General features: G+C 36.9%; 3 protein-coding genes across 3 annotated transcripts in view; 1 reads left to right on the top strand and 2 right to left on the bottom strand.

Moving 5' to 3' along the window:
• Positions 1-3,681: 3,681 nt before the first annotated feature.
• LOC120629553 lies at positions 3,682-6,228 on the top strand. The gene is made up of 2 exons (XM_039898513.1): positions 3,682-4,082; positions 5,495-6,228. Exons 1-2 carry the CDS (start codon positions 3,914-3,916, stop codon positions 6,163-6,165), a joined length of 840 nt encoding a protein of 279 aa, XP_039754447.1. The 5' UTR covers positions 3,682-3,913; the 3' UTR covers positions 6,166-6,228.
• Positions 4,132-6,758, bottom strand: LOC120629551 (protein ALP1-like). Its single transcript, XM_039898512.1, has 2 exons — positions 6,228-6,758; positions 4,132-5,318 (listed from the first exon to the last, which is right to left on the bottom strand). Exons 1-2 carry the CDS (start codon positions 6,530-6,532, stop codon positions 4,445-4,447), a joined length of 1,179 nt encoding a protein of 392 aa, XP_039754446.1. The 5' UTR covers positions 6,533-6,758; the 3' UTR covers positions 4,132-4,444.
• Positions 6,759-6,770: 12 nt separating this feature from the next.
• The window catches only part of LOC120629554, a 29,480-nt gene continuing 18,104 nt past the window's right edge, over positions 6,771-18,146 (bottom strand). The window contains 2 exon segments of the mRNA XM_039898514.1: positions 6,771-9,482; positions 12,914-14,637. Of these exon segments, the coding sequence (XP_039754448.1) occupies positions 7,688-9,482; positions 12,914-14,637 (3,519 nt within the window). The 3' untranslated portion in view covers positions 6,771-7,687.

The raw sequence follows: 18,146 nt of genomic DNA, 5'->3' as shown, positions 1-18,146 counted from the left end.
CGAGTAACGATAAGGCCCTCAAGATGAACGTAACGCTACGCTTAACGCTCTATATTTGTATTTTGTGAATTTTCTGTGTGTGATGTACAATAAAAATGTATTCATTCGTTCATTCATTCATTCACAAGAGTTTAATACGGGTTGCATTAAGGCAAAAATAACAGACAAAAGGACATGCACAAAGCTGCCGTCGAACGAAAAAAATTAAAACCAGTCAATAGCAAACTAAGTAATATTATGTTCGTTCAGGAAACAATTGGGCTGGTTGATCGAGACAGAACTTAGTCCAAAAAAAAACAACAGTCATATCAACACAAACAGAAAACCTGCCTACTGCCTAATTAATTAATTAGTTAACTTTTAAGCTTAATTTGATATAATACTCCACGAAAAGCAGGAGAATCTGTACGGTGTAATTTATAATTTCTTTAATCCTTGTACTTCACACCAAACAGATCTTCGGAAATGAACCCTCTACGCACGTTTCATCCGAAACCAGAGTATCCCCAGGAGATGTTGACTTTTTTTTGTTTGGTTTGGAGTATAAGGATAGAAGACATTATTAATTACACCATACAGATTCTCCTGCTTTTCGCGGATATAGTAAATTGAGCTTAATTTTTATAATATATCATGGAATTCACAAAGTAACGCCGGCTTCTATCCAATACTCGTATATTATTTTCTTTCACACCTGCAATGATAAAGTAAATTCATAATTTTATTTTTGACAATTTCGTACATTTTTCTAAAGGTTTTTGTAATTCATTAACTGTAAGTTTTTAAGGAAATTGTCGTTATAAAAAAAAGGTTAATTCATTGAATCTAGTCATTAACATCAAAAAGCAAATAATTATAGAAAATTATATTTTTCTTTTTCTATATAATAGAAGATTTATTATGTTCAATTTAAGAAGGTAGGTGGGTATATGATATACCTACCTACAAACTAAAAATTAATAAACGAAGGTACCTATTATTTTTGTTTTATTTTTCCAATGATTCACCATATCAACACATTACCTGCTCACTTCAGGGCACGGGTCTCTACGTTGAGAAGGGTTTAGGCCGTAGTCCACCACGTTAGCCCAGCGGAGATTGGTGGACTTCACTTTGAGAACATTATGGAGAACTCTCAGTTCTTTCACCGTTCAACGACAAGAGATATTTGAATTACTCAAAAAGCACAACATAACGCGCAAGAAAACTTCACTTCGCTACTTTGCTATTTGATGTGATAAATAACGGTGTCTCAGAGTACCTACGCAACGCTACGTACCTATGCTGGTCGGTTCAGAAGCTCCTCAATTGTTTTGACGATGCCAGTACACAAAACCGCCCTTTTGCGGCAGTTTCAAATTCACTGATACTAAGTATTGGAATGACTTGCCAACACCCATACGTGATAAAAAAACTGTTCGGCTATTTTAAGAAAATCGCAAAGTACATTTGTTAGTTCAACAAAAAATTTATGCTTCCTAAATCAATATTTTTGTAATGAGGCCATTCGTTGTACTATTTATTTTTCCTTGTGTGTTTGTGTGTGCAAAGCACTATAGTAGCAGGACCGTACTATGTTTCAGGTGGATTGTACAGGCGTATCTAACGTTAACATGGAGGCTGGCTGAATTTGTGGTTAGCTTATTAGTTTAGCTTCGTAAATTTTATACTTCGTACCGTATTTTATTTTTATTATGTATAGGCTTAAGGTTCTGGCATGGATGAAGCAGTCGCAAGCACGTCTGTGAGCACAGCGGGTCCCACTGTAAACCAGCGCCGCGCCGCAACTCGCTGCGGGTACGTGCTGAGGCAGAATCTGTTTGTCGACATGCTTAGGTACTGTTCTTGTTTTTGTTAGTTATAATATTGTAAACAATTGTTTGCAATTATGTGGGCAAATATAAAATTTCTTTCTTTCTTTTCTTTCTTTCACATGACGTAGAAAAGTTAGAGGATTCGAACACCCCCGAAACTGAAGCCGAAGTCCTTACAACAGGGCTATCACCACTTCTTTATCTCTTCTTAGAAGTTGCACTAAGAAAAATAATAACTAATTGGAAAAGTATAAAGTAGGTAACTAATAAGTCAGTGAGGTGTGAACCTAATTGTATTGGAACTATATCTTAATATATATAAATCTCCTGTCACGATGTTTGTCCGCGATGGACTCTTAAACTACTTAACCGATTTTTTAAATTAAATTGGCACACCGTGAGCAGTCTGGTCCGACTTAAGAGATAAGGTAGCTTAGATCTTTAATTATAGTCGCAATTTTATTTTATTGCAAATTTTTTGGCTATAATTAATTGACAGTCACATGTTATATATATATATACTACTATACTCATTTAAGGCTTAGCGATACTGAATACTTTAAAAACAAAATCAAACGCAGACGAAGTCGCGGGCAACAGCTAGTGTAGGTATATAAAGTCATGACTAACAAAGCATTTCCTGTGATTATTGTTGTTGGAGTAAATAATCTAATTTAACAAATACTATCCGTCACCCGTGACATTGTCCACACTGTTTGTATATTTAACTTTGCTTCCCGTATCTTGGTGTATAAAGTAGTATTTTTTTTTAATTCCACTACAAGTTAGCCCTTGGCTGCAATCTCACCTGGTTGGAAGTGATGATGCAGTCTAAGATGGTAGCGGGCGATTGGAGTATGGTAGTAATCCAAGAGGTTTGTACGCAAAATCGCCCTCAATCGCTGAGCGGCACGTCTTTATCGGTAGAGTGGTAACTAGCCACGACCAAAGCCCCCCAGACCAGACCAGACCAGACCAGAGAAAATTCAGAAATTATAATTTTCTTAACTGTCTCTGTCGGGAATTGAACCCTAGATCTCCTACTTATATTCACAGCGCTCCACGTTGCGCCAGGGAGGTCCTCAAATTATTGTGCTTCCGAATTTCAATCGCTTCTCGAACTAGTCTTGGAATATAACGACGGTCGGTGGAGAGAACTTTAGAGTCATGTATCTCTATCCAGTGCTGGGTGCCCCCTTGTAGAATGTGCTCCGCAATCGCTGAATTCTGTCTCATTGTCTCTAACCGCTTTTATATGTCATTTCAATCGTGAGGACGGTTTTAAATTAGCGTAAGTGTGTGGAACCCAGTGGTAAAATTATGCAAACCAAGAAAGCATCGTACAGCTTCTCAATTTAAAAGTGACGTTATCAGTGTAGTTTGTCGAACGGTTCGTGAAATACCGACAAAAAGAACACGAAAGCGGGTAGTCAGATTCTGCCCGTGACATCTAACTTGACGACGATCCATGCAACTGGGTCGAAATATCGACAAATCCAAAATATTATCGTGGTATGTACCCGTTGAACTATATTTTAGTTAAAGTTTTCAACTGCGATAAAAAACCAGCCCTCCAAAGTCTTACATGAATGTGGAAGTGTCATTGGTTCAGCCGTTAGATAGGAAAACAGGTTGATAGCTAAAAAAGGGGCCGCTATTTCAAAATAACAGACGTACTCTCTAATTTTATAGATATGTATTAGAAATTTAGAAGCTCTATGCTTAACGTTTTACATATATAAACACCTGTTTTATTAATATACGTTTTAATACACTATGTTGTTTGGAAAGGGGATAGTCTAAGCCACCACCCCCCCACAAAAACCTGTCAGTTACCTTTGATTTAAAGAAACGGTTAGGGCGCTTGTACACGCTAAGAAAAAACGCCGGGCGTACCTAAGAATTCGTGTCGTAACTAGAAAATAACTGTGTACACTGCTCGCAGCGGTGCACGAAAAAAAATCTTGTCTGCGCAAGACACGACGCGGCGAACGTTGTTGCGGAGCGGCGGGGGGGCGGTGTAGTAGGGTTGAGCCAGCCCAGTTTTTGTTGTGCGTTGTGCGTTTGGTGTGGACGTGTATTGCAGCGTAGAGTACAAAATGGCTGATGAGTTACTTATAACTTTAGTAGAAGGACGACCGGTATTGTGGGACAAAACTTTAGACATATATAAAGATAAAAGACTCACATACGAAGCATGGAGAGAAATATTTACTATCTTAAACAAAGACTTCGACGAAATGACAAATGTCAAAAAAAATGAATATGGTAAGTACATACAACATATTACTATCTTTTTACAATTTTCAAAAATACAGATTACTAGATATATTCTATATAGCTATATATTATTATAAATATTAATCATTGTCGTTACCCACATTAAATACATCTACAATAAAAGATTTAAGTTGCAAGCAATCATAAGTTCAATAGCGCTAAGTAGCATACGGACACGGCTTTGCTAAAAACGATAATGACTAATACTTATAATAAAATACGTATAAACATGAAAAAAAATATAACATGTAATTGTTTATTTAAACAATATGGCAGGTAAGAATAATTCCTTGTTTCACACTTTTTGGATTAAAATTTAGTAGTCGGGTTTTAGTTTTAGAACTTATTTTTTATGTGTATTTATCTTGCCATGGCAGTGATCCTTCATCAGAGGAAAAATATTCAGTATATTTTTGACGAATTTCGTCTGCTGTGAGATTATTGCCTTCTAAATGCAATGGACTATTTAATCGGTCTCGATTGATTAAAGGCTCAACGTGACCTTCTTCTGTATGAATAAAATTTTGCAAAACGCAAGTAGTTTTTACAATAGCAACTGTTAAATCGAGACTTAAGTTTAAAGATCGGTGCAGAATTCTCCATTTGTTGGCCATTATTCCAAATGCACACTCGACGTATCTTCTTGCCCTTGTCAAGCGATAATTAAATATCTTTTGTTCTTTTGTGAGTTCGTTACCACCGTAGGGTCGAAGTACGTTAGCATGAAGTGCGAAAGCTTCATCAGCTACAAAAACATATGGTAATATATAGTTAGTATTTATTATAGAGCATGGGGATGGTATGTTTAACGTATTGTCAACAAGTTTTTTCCAAAACTGTGTTTCTTTGAAAACATTTGAATCACATTCTTTACCATACGACCCTACATCAATAAAAATGTAATTGTAGTTGGAATCCACAATAGCCATGAGAACAATAGAAAAGAAATGTTTATAATTTAAAAACATTGATCCACTTTCTTCGGGTTTAATTATTCTAATATGTTTCCCGTCCAGTGCTCCAAGACAGTGTGGAAAATTGGCATTTATTTCATATCTTTGTGCTATATTCAACCATTCTTCTTGTGTTGGCATCCGCATATAAACTGTAGATAATTCTGACCAAATATGATGAGTAACTTCACGTACAATGTTCGCTATTGTTTTTATTCCGATTCGAAAATCGAAATGAAGACGTGCGAAGGTATCTCCAGTTGCCATGTATCTGTAAAAAATTGTAACAATGTCTTAGAGCAAGAACACACTTGCAACTTGCAGTGCGATTAATTGCAAGTGTGTTCTTACTCTTACAATGAGGTCATTTCCTTTTTTATATGAAGTTTATGTCTACTTGCAATAGATGGTACCTACTTTCTAACGGTAGTTCGTTTTTTGTTTCAGCAAAGTCTACAGCAAAAAAATGGACAAGTTTGCGAGATAGGTGGATGAAATGTCACAGAAGACTTAAAGAAATGAAATCGGGATCGGGTGCTAAGAAGATTCGTAAATGTGATTTTTACGACGAAATGTTATTTTTGACAAAAATTGTAACACGCCGAGACACTGAGTCAAATATACCCGAAACAACAAACGTGGAAAAAAGTCCCGTAGAACATACACCGATCGCGAAAAAAAAGAAACAGGATGTTAGCGAGGTGGACAAAAATATGGCAGAATTTATAAAGGCTGTTACCAAAGAAGAAGAGAGCCGTGCCATGTCATTTTTTAAAAGTATAGCTCCGAGTGTTGATAAGTTCAGTGATGAGGAAATGGTGGATTTCCAGTTTGAAGTTTTAAAACTTGTGCGTTCTACGCAACAACGAAAGGGAAGTGATGTTCAGCATCAATGGAGTACTGAGTATTACAAAACAACGCAGCCTTCTACGTCGTCATTTAACGTACCCGGCCCATCATACTCGACTCGACCAGGTTACAGTACTCAAAAATCTACATCCATTGAATTTGACACCGAAACTATTAGTAGTGTGGAAACATCGCATACAGATGAATTTCACTTTGACTTTTCTGAAGAATATGAACATGTGGAGTCTGTTGAATTTGGAAACATGTAACACTTCAAAGACATTTATTATTGTATAACGTTCAAATCAATATGCTTAAAAAAATTACTTACCTTAATGTTACGGCCAATCTAATGTATGGAGGAATACTTTCTCGCATTTTGGTATTTTCATGTCGTATATTATTTTCTATTGTTGTCAAAAGCTTGTCAAACGTAGACATTTTCATGCGAAAATAATCCACAAATTTTTCCTCATGTTGTCGCATGACACGGTAAAGGGTAATGAACCCGCCAAACCCATTTTTCTCTTGTATAATTGGATGAACCCAGTAAAGTCTCTTGTTTTTTGTTTCCTTTTTTATTTTGTTATAATAATAATATGCAATTATCATTCTTTTTTGCTTTGTAGTTAACATTTATATAAATAAACGAAACTCACTGATTACACTTGTTATTACTTGCGCGCCCTACGCCCGACTGTCGACTGCACGAAAAGAATCGTGTCGTGTACACGTTTCCATTGGTCTTGTCTGCGGAAGACACGAAAAGTTTTCGTGTGTGGAACAGACAAAATTCTTGTCGTCTACACGAAAAATTTGTCTTGTCTGTCGCAGGAACGGCAAATTTTCTTAGCGTGTACAAGCGCCCTTATAATTTCAAGTAACGTATATAATTTAGGTTCCCAATTAGTAGGTACCTAACCTAAGAAAAAAATTTACAACTCAATTTCAAATGTCTTGCCATCATATTTACACGTGTATGTGTGTGCGTACAAACGCTAGTGTTAATAATTATTCGTTTAATATAATTTAGGATCTTCTTTCTTTTTTTTGCCTAGGTCCTATTTAACCGTGATCCTTTTTAAGCTGAAGTGTAAACACAACTGATCTTATGGTTGTCACCCAAAGGCCAAAATGTTTTTTTCTAAAAACTTTCTTTGTTTACTTTGTATTATTTCTTTAAAGTATTGATATCAAGAAAAAGTTTTATACTATCACTGGATATTCAAAGCGATGGCCGATAGGGTGAGAGCTTTGACCATAGCTTTGCAAGGTCCCTTCCCCTTTCCAATTAACCATGTACCTATAAGTCGAATCTATGTTTACATTTTATGTATACAGATACATATATTAGATACTTATATCACACATTTTTCTTACAAACTACGTAGAAATAACCGCAATCGTTACCTACTTAAATTAATTGCTTGTGCCACTTTTACCCTGATAATTATATTAATTCCAAACTCCTATTTACACATTGCATGTACCTTGCTAACTATTGTACACAATTGTTATAAGTTCAAAGCAATTATTTGATTTGAACCTACATTTTAACTGTTTATGTATACTAAACTATGCAAATGTCACCGCACTGGAATTTTACCAGGATAGCATGTGTAGGTAAATGGATGGATACCAATACCTAAGCGTCAAATGAAACACCACCATTTTTGAATCAGTTAAAAATTCAGGATAGGCAGTAATTTTATACATTTATAAAGTGCACAAGACTAAAATTATGCTCACGCATAGTACACAGGAACAGCACAACTGAGTTGCTTGCTTTTGTTATAATACAAGTCGAATATTTGGTGTAAGGTCTCCAGGTTGCTCATGAAGGACTAACTCATTACCATATCTTTGCAATAGCTCGAGCACCACACCATTCGTCCAACCGAACCCATCTTGGACCCCATATTCCCCTCCACCACCCTGATGTCCAGGTTGCAACGAACTGTACTTTTCAAACATCTTCTGCCAAGTGCTATAGCCGATGTAATTAGAACGAATCCACAAGCCCGCTTGCTCTTTCGCCAATCTCTTAGCTTCTTCGTTGCCACTTGAATCTAATCCACCTATTAAGATACTTTGCGACGGAGGCCAGGCATTGGGAAAGTCCCATTGCTCACCAGAATGGAGGACTGACGCTGGGATGCCACCAGGAAAGTCGAGAGCACCAGATGAAAGTAAGTGCTTCACTATACGTTCCGCATATTTCGGAGCATTGTAATCTTCTACCGCAGCGGACCATAATGGAGTGACACAACTAGGATAGAAATGTTTTCTTGGAGCCATTGCTAGAGAGTCGTAATCATACCAAACACCGTCTTGTGAATCCCACATAACGTTCTCTATAGCACTCCTCCAGTACTTAGCTAAGCTCCACCACTTCTGAGCTTCTCTTCTATCCTTCAGTTTGTTTCGGAAAAATCCGGCTAGTTCAAGGGCACCGGCAAATATGGCATTGAGATCTACGGGAAGAATACGAGTCGCGTGTACATCCGTTAAGTTTCCTACTTCATTGTGAGCGGTCACGAACCACCTAGAAGAAAAGTCCCATCCGCTTTCAGCAGCGCTTTTCATTTCCGTGTAAAAGTCTTCGCGCATTTCTTCGTTTGGCAGGGTACGGGCATTACTGAAATCTTCGAAGTAAGATTCTGGCCGCGGACCCCTGCTTTCCCTGTCCGCAAAATACCTAAGCAACATATATTTATTTCCTTTAACTTCGACAGTCACTTTCTTTTTATCTAACCAATACTGCAGTTCTTTTTCAACAGTGCCAACATTACGTTCAAGCCACGCAAGATCTCCAGTAGCAGAATAATAACTTGCTACCATAGCAGCTAAAAGAGGCGGTTGACTTCTACCTAGATAATAGGCTCGACTGCCGTTGGGAATATATCCATACTTTTCGACTAGATACAAAAGGTTTTCGATCATACCTTTAGCCGTTTGGGGCATGTTACTAATCAAAAGGCCTCGTACCATCCAAAACGAATCCCAATAATACAGTTCCTTAAATCTTCCGCCCGGTACAATAAATCCATTTGGCACGTATAAAAAACTAAAACGGTCGGAATTTATTTTAACATCGTCTTGAACTTTTCGCCCCAGTTTGGCCCATATTCCGATGATACTTTTTGCAAATGCCCTTAGTTTTAGATCTGAAATTTGCAGCAATATAGGCGGATCTGGGTCAAAATCGGGCGGGTGCCATTCTTCGAGCTCATTTCCCTCCGAGAAATGTTGATCGAGAAAATTTGTTAGTTGTTCTCGCGACGGATTCTGATCTGTGTCGTGCATTAGTTTCGCAAAATGTGCCAGTGTTTCATTTTCAGAATATTTGAGTTTGAGGTCGACGAATGTTTTTGAATCTGGGAAAATACGGGCGAGTTGCACTTTATGCAGAAGTTCTCCGGAGCAGTAGATGGAGGAATTACAGGACGACACCACACTGAACGCTTGAGCACACGCGCCGAGCAATCCCAAGACTGGATATAGTGGAACATATCTTCTTAAATTATGTACTAACATTATGCTAAACTTTACGTCGCCAGAGCGCGGACAACTTAGTAAACATAACCTTTGTACCGTGCACAGTGCAGCTGATCCGATTAAGACCGATCGGGCGAACGTCCGCCATGCGACTACGGTCTACAGAGCACACTGCGATAATTGCGTTTCCCATGATCGATGTGTGTCACTGTGTCCCGGCCCTTCACCCCATCACAGCTGATGCAACCGCTTTCACTGAACTTGCCATGTCGGGTTTCTCAAGTAGACTGCTAATTACAATTCCAATAGAGGAACGCGGAAACCACAGATGATTACGAATTAAGATAGTCCCGATGCACGCGCCAACCCTGACCTCAACGGGTCATCTGCAAAACCAATGCAATCTCACTGTTCAATACACTTGTGCGCTAAATTACTGTCAAGCACTGACGTTTCGATTACGCGTGAACTGTGATAGCAAAAATAACATCCTTATCTATGCTGCGAGCCAAAAACATAGCGCACGTGCTCGATATCTATTTAAGTATTCAGTACGAATATAGAACAGCATCATATGTTCGCAATTTGCATGAATTAGTCTACGATATTCACTAATTTTATTGCTAGGTTTGCAACGATAACGACGCGATATCAAAATGCTGTGTAGTGTTTATTTTTATTTAAAAAAAGACTTGTTGTATTCCATTGAACTTACCTCCTTAAAACGCTTACAGTTGCGGCCGTTGTCAAATATTGACCAGCATAGAGAACAGATATCAAATGATTCCAGAAAAATAGAAGCTACCTTAGCTACCTAGTAGAAGGCTTACCAACTTTTGCCTTCAAAAGGTAGTTCGAAAATAAAATTAGAGCAACCATTGATTCGAATAAACGAATGAGTAATTGCTAAGTCATTTTAAGGTGAACTTCTCCTGAGGATGTTCGCGTAGAGAGGTCATACATTTTGAATGATCTGTGTAGTGTGTAGTATATTGAAGAAGTTTTAAACTGCACTGTTGATAAAAGAAATTATAAATTACATTGTACAGATTTTCCTACCTTTAGCGGATTACAGCAAATTAAAATATAATTGCATATCATCGAATTCCGCGAATGTCTGCTTCTATCCAGATAATTAGGAATTATGTAAATATACATAATATATACTATAATAAATACTATTTAATTACACTATTTGTTTACTGTAATACATCTTTAATAATAAAATAAATTTTATTTTTCGGCTTTATGCGCCTGATAGTTTTTTTTGAGTAGTCTCTTGCCTAAAACATTTTGCTTAAATATTGGATACAGGAAAAGTAAGTAAAACAGATGTCTACATAAAACAATGATTATACGAAACTCTAGTCTGGAGGCTTTGGTCGTGGCTAGTTACCTCCTTACCGACAAAGACGTGCCGCTGAGCGATTTAGGGTTTCAGTGCGATGTCGCGTAGAAACCGATTACTATCATAATCCCTAACAGGTTAGGCCGCTACGATCTAAGACTGCAACACTTACCACCAGGTGAGTTGCAGTCAAAAAGCTATCGCAATCCTCAGCCCGTTAATGTCCAACTGCTTGATACAGACGTAAGACGTGTAAGATGTTCCAATGCAGGTCGGCGGGCTACCACATGTTTACGATAATAGGATATATGTATCATCATCATCATCATGTCAACCAATCGACGTCCACTGCTGGACATAGGTCTTTTGTAGGGCGTTCCACAATACACGGTCCTAGGCCGCTTGCCTCCAGCGGCTCCCAGCTACTCGCCTGATGTCATCTGTCCACCTCGTTGGGGGCCGACCTACGCTGCGCTTAGCGTTTCGGGGTCGCCATTCCAGCAACTTAAGACCCCAACGTCCATCGGTTCTCCGAGCTATGTGCCCTGCCCATTGCCACTTCAGCTTTTCGACTCGCTGAGCTATGTCGGTAACTCTAGTTCTTCTACGTATCTCTTCATTTCTGATTTGATCACGTAGATAATAATATATAAAATCCCCTAATCGGGGACGCTTTAACGTGCTCTCCGAGGAACGGGGTTGGTCAACACTCGAAATGTAGCATCCCTTGTTCCGGGATGCTACATTTCGATTTCATAACATTTCGATAGAATTCATCTTTGCGCTAGATAGCATTGCGTCAATTATTATAACTCTTCTCAATGACAAAACGAAATATGAAGTAAGCCATAATATAAATTTAAAAAAATTCGTAGACACAGCCAAGTTTTATTAATAAGTATAAATCAATATTGGTAACAATTATTATCACTATAAGTGCATAGGAACAGATAGGTAACTGCACCAACGAATATTGTCGATGTAGCTTATAAAAGTATACTTAGCTATAGTCCATTTAATGCAAGTGAAATAAAAATATGTTTTTGTTTTTTCTATCTGATGCTTTATTATAATATAAACTATGATAAAATAAATACTTCATGGTAACTTGCAGAAATGTTAATTACGTTAGTACTTCACAAGTACTAAGTAAATAATATAATATTTTCCAGTAAGTACAATTCAACAATTCTTAATATGTAAAAAGTTAGGTACATGGTTTTTACTGCTTTCTCCAGAAATAATGTTTTATTTTTATAATACGTAGGTTCGCTATATAAATAAATACGAAACCGATTAAAAATGCAATATCTATTCCATATATATACATAGGTATAATTAATACTTTCAGTATTAAATGAATATATAATTTAATAAATGCCTTTTCCTTAATTAAGTACAAAGTTTTCTGTGAAGTGATCCTTTAAGATTCTTCATCTTAAGTATTTAGGACTTATTCTCTAATCATTGTTATAAATTAAATTTACAAAGACATTGAACATCGAAATGGGGATGGTACTCTTGAACGAATGGACTGATTTTGATTTTTAAAAAAAAGAATACCGTCTATTCTTTTTTTAAAAGCTGGTATTGGATTATCATCAGTTCATTTCCATAAGAGTCTCACGAAATCTCGCAAAAACGATTGATTTGTAAGTAGGGATTGATTTAATTATTGTTTCGATTTTTTAACAATATTTGTTGTAACTAACCGGAATAAATCTTTAATTCTTAAAAAATCCTATGAAAGTGGCTCAATGTGCGTTGTCACGCTAGCCTTGCCGGTGTGATCCGTTGTGTTTAGATTTTCGCACAAAAATCAACTAGTATTCATCTAGTATGACCTTAAAGAACAGTTAACAACAATTCACGTAAATAGTTAAATTAAATATCCTAAAAATATGGTAACTCTGCACATTCCTACATAATAGTTAATAAGTACATATCTCTTATTTAATCTTTCCCAAATTAGTTAACAGATTACTTATTATTATGATTTAAAATCTCACCTACTGTATCTTATATGTTCTAACACTCTCACTACTGAAATGGCACTTTTCATTATAAAAATACATTAATATAAATTTCATAAATTCAGGTTACTTTAAAATAAATAAATGGGATACAAAATACAAAAATATGATTTTACATGATTTATAAATACGGGGGACTAAGCTGATGTGTTATTTGATAAATTCGCTGGTATAACACTCAAATCTGCTGAATCTTGCGATGTAACTACACGACCATACTTCGCAAGGAACTCCAGTACTACACCGTTCGACCAACCAAACCCAGTCTGAACATTATATTCTCCTCCACCACCTATTTTACCAGGTTGCACAACGTCATATTTTTCAAACATCTGTTTGTTGGTACTGAATCCTTTTAGACATGCTCGAAGCCATGTTTGGGCAACTTTACGAGCCTTTTGAACAGATTCCTTAGTTTCCAATGCTTCTAAAGCGTTTACCACTAAACTGACGAGAGGTGGCCACGCATTAGGGAAGTCCCATTGCTCTCCAGATTGGATAAGGGATGTCGGTATACCACCGGGGTAATCAAGACCCTTCGATTTGACCAGCCAATCCAGAATTCGTGGAGCGTTCATTTTGACAAACTCTTTATCAACAGCGCCCATCCATAAAGGAGCGACATTGCTCGGGTAAAAGAATTTGCGGTGGCGTTTGTTTTCCAAATCCCAATCGTACCAAATTCCATCCTCATTATTCCACAAAACCTCCTTGATAGTATTTCTCCACTGCTTAGCGAGGTATGCCCAATGTGCACCTTTACGGCGGTTATGCAACAGTGCTTGGAAGTGTGCAACTTTTTTAAGGGCATTAGCGAAAATGGCATTTAAGTCGACAGGAATAATTTTACTGGCACGCAGCGTCAAAAAGGTACCGTTGTTATTTCCATCTTTATTAATGAACCAACGCGTGGAGAAGTCCCAGCCACTTTCAGCTGCACTTTTTAGGTCTGTGTAAAACTCTTGTTGACGTTCTTTTGTATCGAAATTTTGAGCGTTGGTGTAATCCTCATAATACGATTCAGGGCGGGGGCCTGCGCTGGGTGCATTGTAGCGCAACAAAGTGTAAGCCCTGTCGCAAATATTGAATGTAATCAATTGTGTATCCAACCAGTACTCTAACTCCTCTTCAAGAACTTCTATGTTCTCTTTCAAAAATTTGATATCGTTCGTGGCTCGAATGTACAGGGACATCATTGCGGATAGCAAAGGTGGCTGACTGCGCTCTTTGTAATACCATCTGCTGCCATTAGGAACATGGCCAACTATCTTTACTAGTTCCAGCAAATTCTTTATAACGCCCTTGACTGTTTCGTGCATCCCACTGACGAGGAGGCCTTCAATGATCCAATAAGTATCCCAATAATACAGTTCTGTGAACCGACCACCCGGAATAATGAATCCATTATGGACAGGGATCAAACTGAATCGGTCTGGTTGCTCAAAGACAATTGACTTCACTTTTCTACCGAGAATCGGCCAGATGTCGTTAACAGCTTTTCCAAAGTCCCTAAAACGTTCATCTCGGATGCCTGCCAAGAATGCTGGGTGAGCATTGTAATCCGGTGGCGTCCAATTATCTAGCTCGCCAACGGAACTGAAGTGTTCATCAACAAATTCTTCGATTTGGGGTTTTGTCGGGTTGTTATTAGTTTTGTTCAAGAGATCGTCAAACGCTGCTAGCGTGGTATTTGCGTCGTTTTTCAGTTCGAGATCAACGAAGGTTTTTGAGTCTTCGAAAATGCGGAATAGTTGCACGGCGTGAAGAAGTTTGCTGTCGCAGTATACGGGCTTATCGCAGGAAGGCGGGATTTCTTCCGCGTACACCGCCGATAAGGCTAGCACCAGTACTAGCAGCTTCATCTGAAAGAAGAAAAATGTGTAACATTAGATATTGTCTAAAATTACGACGACCTAGGCAGCGAGTTAAGAGCCTTACGTGTTGTGGATAGATAAGTAAGATGGTACAGTTTTAAGGATTTCTTCATTGTCTCTGGTCTTATCAGTCAGGAAAATTCAACCGCGACTCTGTTGTTAAAACCCTTCCCGCCATGCATATATAATGACGAGTACATGGGTTTAAAGTCTCTATCAGTCAACCACTCACTAAAATAAGTAATGATACTAATTAATTTAAATTTGGAGGCCATCAACTACTTTCAGTGAAATAAAATGTTTTTAAATTGCTTAATCAATTTGAAGTAATCATTTCGGTAATTAGGTAAAGATGGTTAATAATGGCATCAAATGTGTCAAGGCACAATATAAAAAACAAGTGTGTATTTCTTCAAACTTGTCATGGAGAAAAATTATCCCAACGTTTTAGCCTACATGCTGAGAATAATTAATGCTATTCGTAATATTTGATTTCGTGAATCATTTAACTGTATGTCGGCAAAAGGGACGTGCACGACCGAAATCTCTTATAAAACCATATCTGTGCACGTCTATATATTCGTATCAGTTATTAATATATGTACTTCTCAGCTTCAATTCTTCTTACATTCGAGGGCTTCTGAAAGAAATCTCTTTAGAGATAAGTTGTCCTTGTGGCACGGCCTGTCCTTTTTATGTTTATTTTAAATTTTTGTTATTAAATAAATAAAGAAACCAGAAATGACTGATTCTGGGTCTTTGAGCCCTATTTTAGTCTAAGACCTCGAATTCTATTTCCGTAACTTTTCTCATCTGAAGTATTGAAATTTCCTTCACGTAGGCAAGTGGGCTCATCAAAGCGGAAAATGTATGTACAGTGTATCTACAATGACATGATACAAAATTTCTCGGAAAACTTTAGGAAGAAGGAAAATCATATATCACAAGGCTCCTGCGGTCGGGGTACAACATTGATTTACTATAACTTAGTCTTAATGTAATGTTTACTATGTATGAATTGTGAATTAGTTATAGGAACCTATAAAGTATAACCTAACCTACAAACAATATATTTTCTAAATGTTTATTTGACGCGCTTTACAGCTAAGTCGACCTTGGTGTAATTTAGCATCCTGCAGGATAAAGGTTACTTTTTATGACGGAAAAACGAAAGGCCGCGGCAGCCGTTCGTTTAGTTATATTATTAGTGAAGTATTAGGATTTTAAACGAAATTAACATAAAATAAACATAAAACATAGTACATATTAAAGATATGTACAAAAATACAAAATATATTTCATACATATATACAAACATATAAACATACAAATACTCTACTATATATACATAATTAAGAAATAAATAAAAAAATAAAATAAAAGAACCCTCAAAAATATGCAGAATACGAAATAAACAAAATAGAATACAGTGATCATTCCCATCAATGAGATTTTCCACCTTGCGACCTCCGTACCTAATTCAATTCGAACACGGCAATGATGGCGGATCGCTTGACGTTACGTCTTTGTCGGTAACTAGCTACGGCCGAGGGCTCCCACCAAGAGAATTCCCAAATTTCCCCATCCGGGAATTGACCCGGGACCTCCCACTTACAACCACAGCACTCACCGTTGCGCTTGCGCATGTCAATAGGAGGTTTGGCGGTAAAAATGTTTGAAATTTGCAAAATCCTAATCGTCGACTTAACATCGTGTTCATACCAATGTCTACAAAACCTTGGCCTGCTTACTTGATTACCATTTATATAAAGTCGTTATCGCAATTAAATAATTTTTAGATGTCTCTTACTTACTCATTTTATTCTAAACCAACAGAAAATGATTTATTTAGTAACAGCAGGTAAGTGAGATTTCAAATAGTCAAAAGTTGTTATAAGGTAGGTTTGATTCCAAAGTTTTGTTTCATCGGAAATTCGGATTTTTTTTTACTTAAATATAAATCACAGAATCCTACTAATATTATAACGTGAAAGTTTATTAGGATATTATATGGATGTATAACTATTCTTCTCTTTTACTCTTTCTTCTTCTATATGTGTGTAGTCTTCCACACAGAAACTATTGAATGGTTTGAAAACTATAGTAATAAAGCTTATACACCCGAATAACACATGACAGAGCCAATTAATTATACTTATTTATTACTCTTTTGGTTTGAAAAATTTGCCAAAATATTATAAGTCAAGTGACTTGGGGTGTGCGGCTAAAAATTTCCAGTTATGTGATGGTAATGTCCACCAATGCGCACTGAGCCAGCGTGCTGGACTACGGCCTTAACCCCTTCTCATTGTGGGAGGAGACGTGCTCTGTAGTGGGCCGGTAATGGGTGATGTGATGATGATGAATGTATGTTTTACTTTAACATTAAAAAAACCATTGTTTAAATCCTAGGGACATTCAGAATATCTACTCAGACGAGGCGGTGCCCGCTTGTATGTAGTAATAGGCACTATAGCTGAATGGAAAAATACAAGTTAAATAGGTACCTACCGAATTATATTATTTGAATATTATTTATTTCATAAAACAATAGGATAATGGATTTAACACTGCAAAGAATATTATCGATTTTATATGTTCAGCTGGTACCTAATACAAACAAAAAGGTCGAAAAATAAAATGCTAATTCACAGATAATAATGTTAATTTATAAAAATAATAAAAATTTTATACAGCATTCTATAGAAAGAAGCATTACTTACAAAATTCAGACAAATGTTTATCTTACTGAATTCCGGTAAGAACTTATTAGCAAAATTCTGGCCGTCTTTTTTGATTCTATTTTTTATTGGCACAGGTGTTACATAAATGATATTCATTCGAATTACCTAATACTTATAAAATTTATGTAGTATATCACGCCAAACCTATTAATATTATTATTGGTTATTATGTATTATCTATGTTAGTACCTATGCGCTATTTGAATGGAAGTTATAACTTATTATATAGTATAATTATATGTGTTCAGTATTTGAATTTGTATTATTATTTGTATTATTTTGTATCCTTTAAAACTCTATGCATGATGCCTTGCTAACGTGCTTTTCAATCGACATTATCATCATACGCCTGCAAGCGTAAACTGCTGGACATAGGTCTTTCCAAAGCGCCCGCTACCACACACGGTACCTCCCTTTCTCAAACATACTACCTTTTGTATGGTCACCTGTCCAACGGGCTTGAGGTCGTCCTATACGGAGCCTCCCGGTCCACGGTCTCCACTCCAGTAACCTTAGTACAAGTTGTGTGTATCTTCAAAGTAAAATGGACCTAACTTCCCTCGTTTTAGAGACGCTCTGTACTTCTGAATTTTGTTTTACAAACGTTCAGTCAAGCCCGAGCTAAATAATTTAAGCGTTAATGCAATAAGAATATGATCCATTTTATTTTGTTCATACAAGTATTTCAATACTCGAAAACGACTCCTCCATTGCGAGCGAGCAAATCTTAATTATGTATTATTTATTTGCGTA

The sequence above is a fragment of the Pararge aegeria genome, chromosome 14 (assembly GCF_905163445.1).
Source record: "Pararge aegeria chromosome 14, ilParAegt1.1, whole genome shotgun sequence".
NCBI classification, from domain to species: Eukaryota; Metazoa; Arthropoda; class Insecta; order Lepidoptera; family Nymphalidae; genus Pararge; species Pararge aegeria.
Note: the sequence above shows the minus strand (reverse complement) of the source record. Positions and strands in the feature narration are given on the sequence as shown.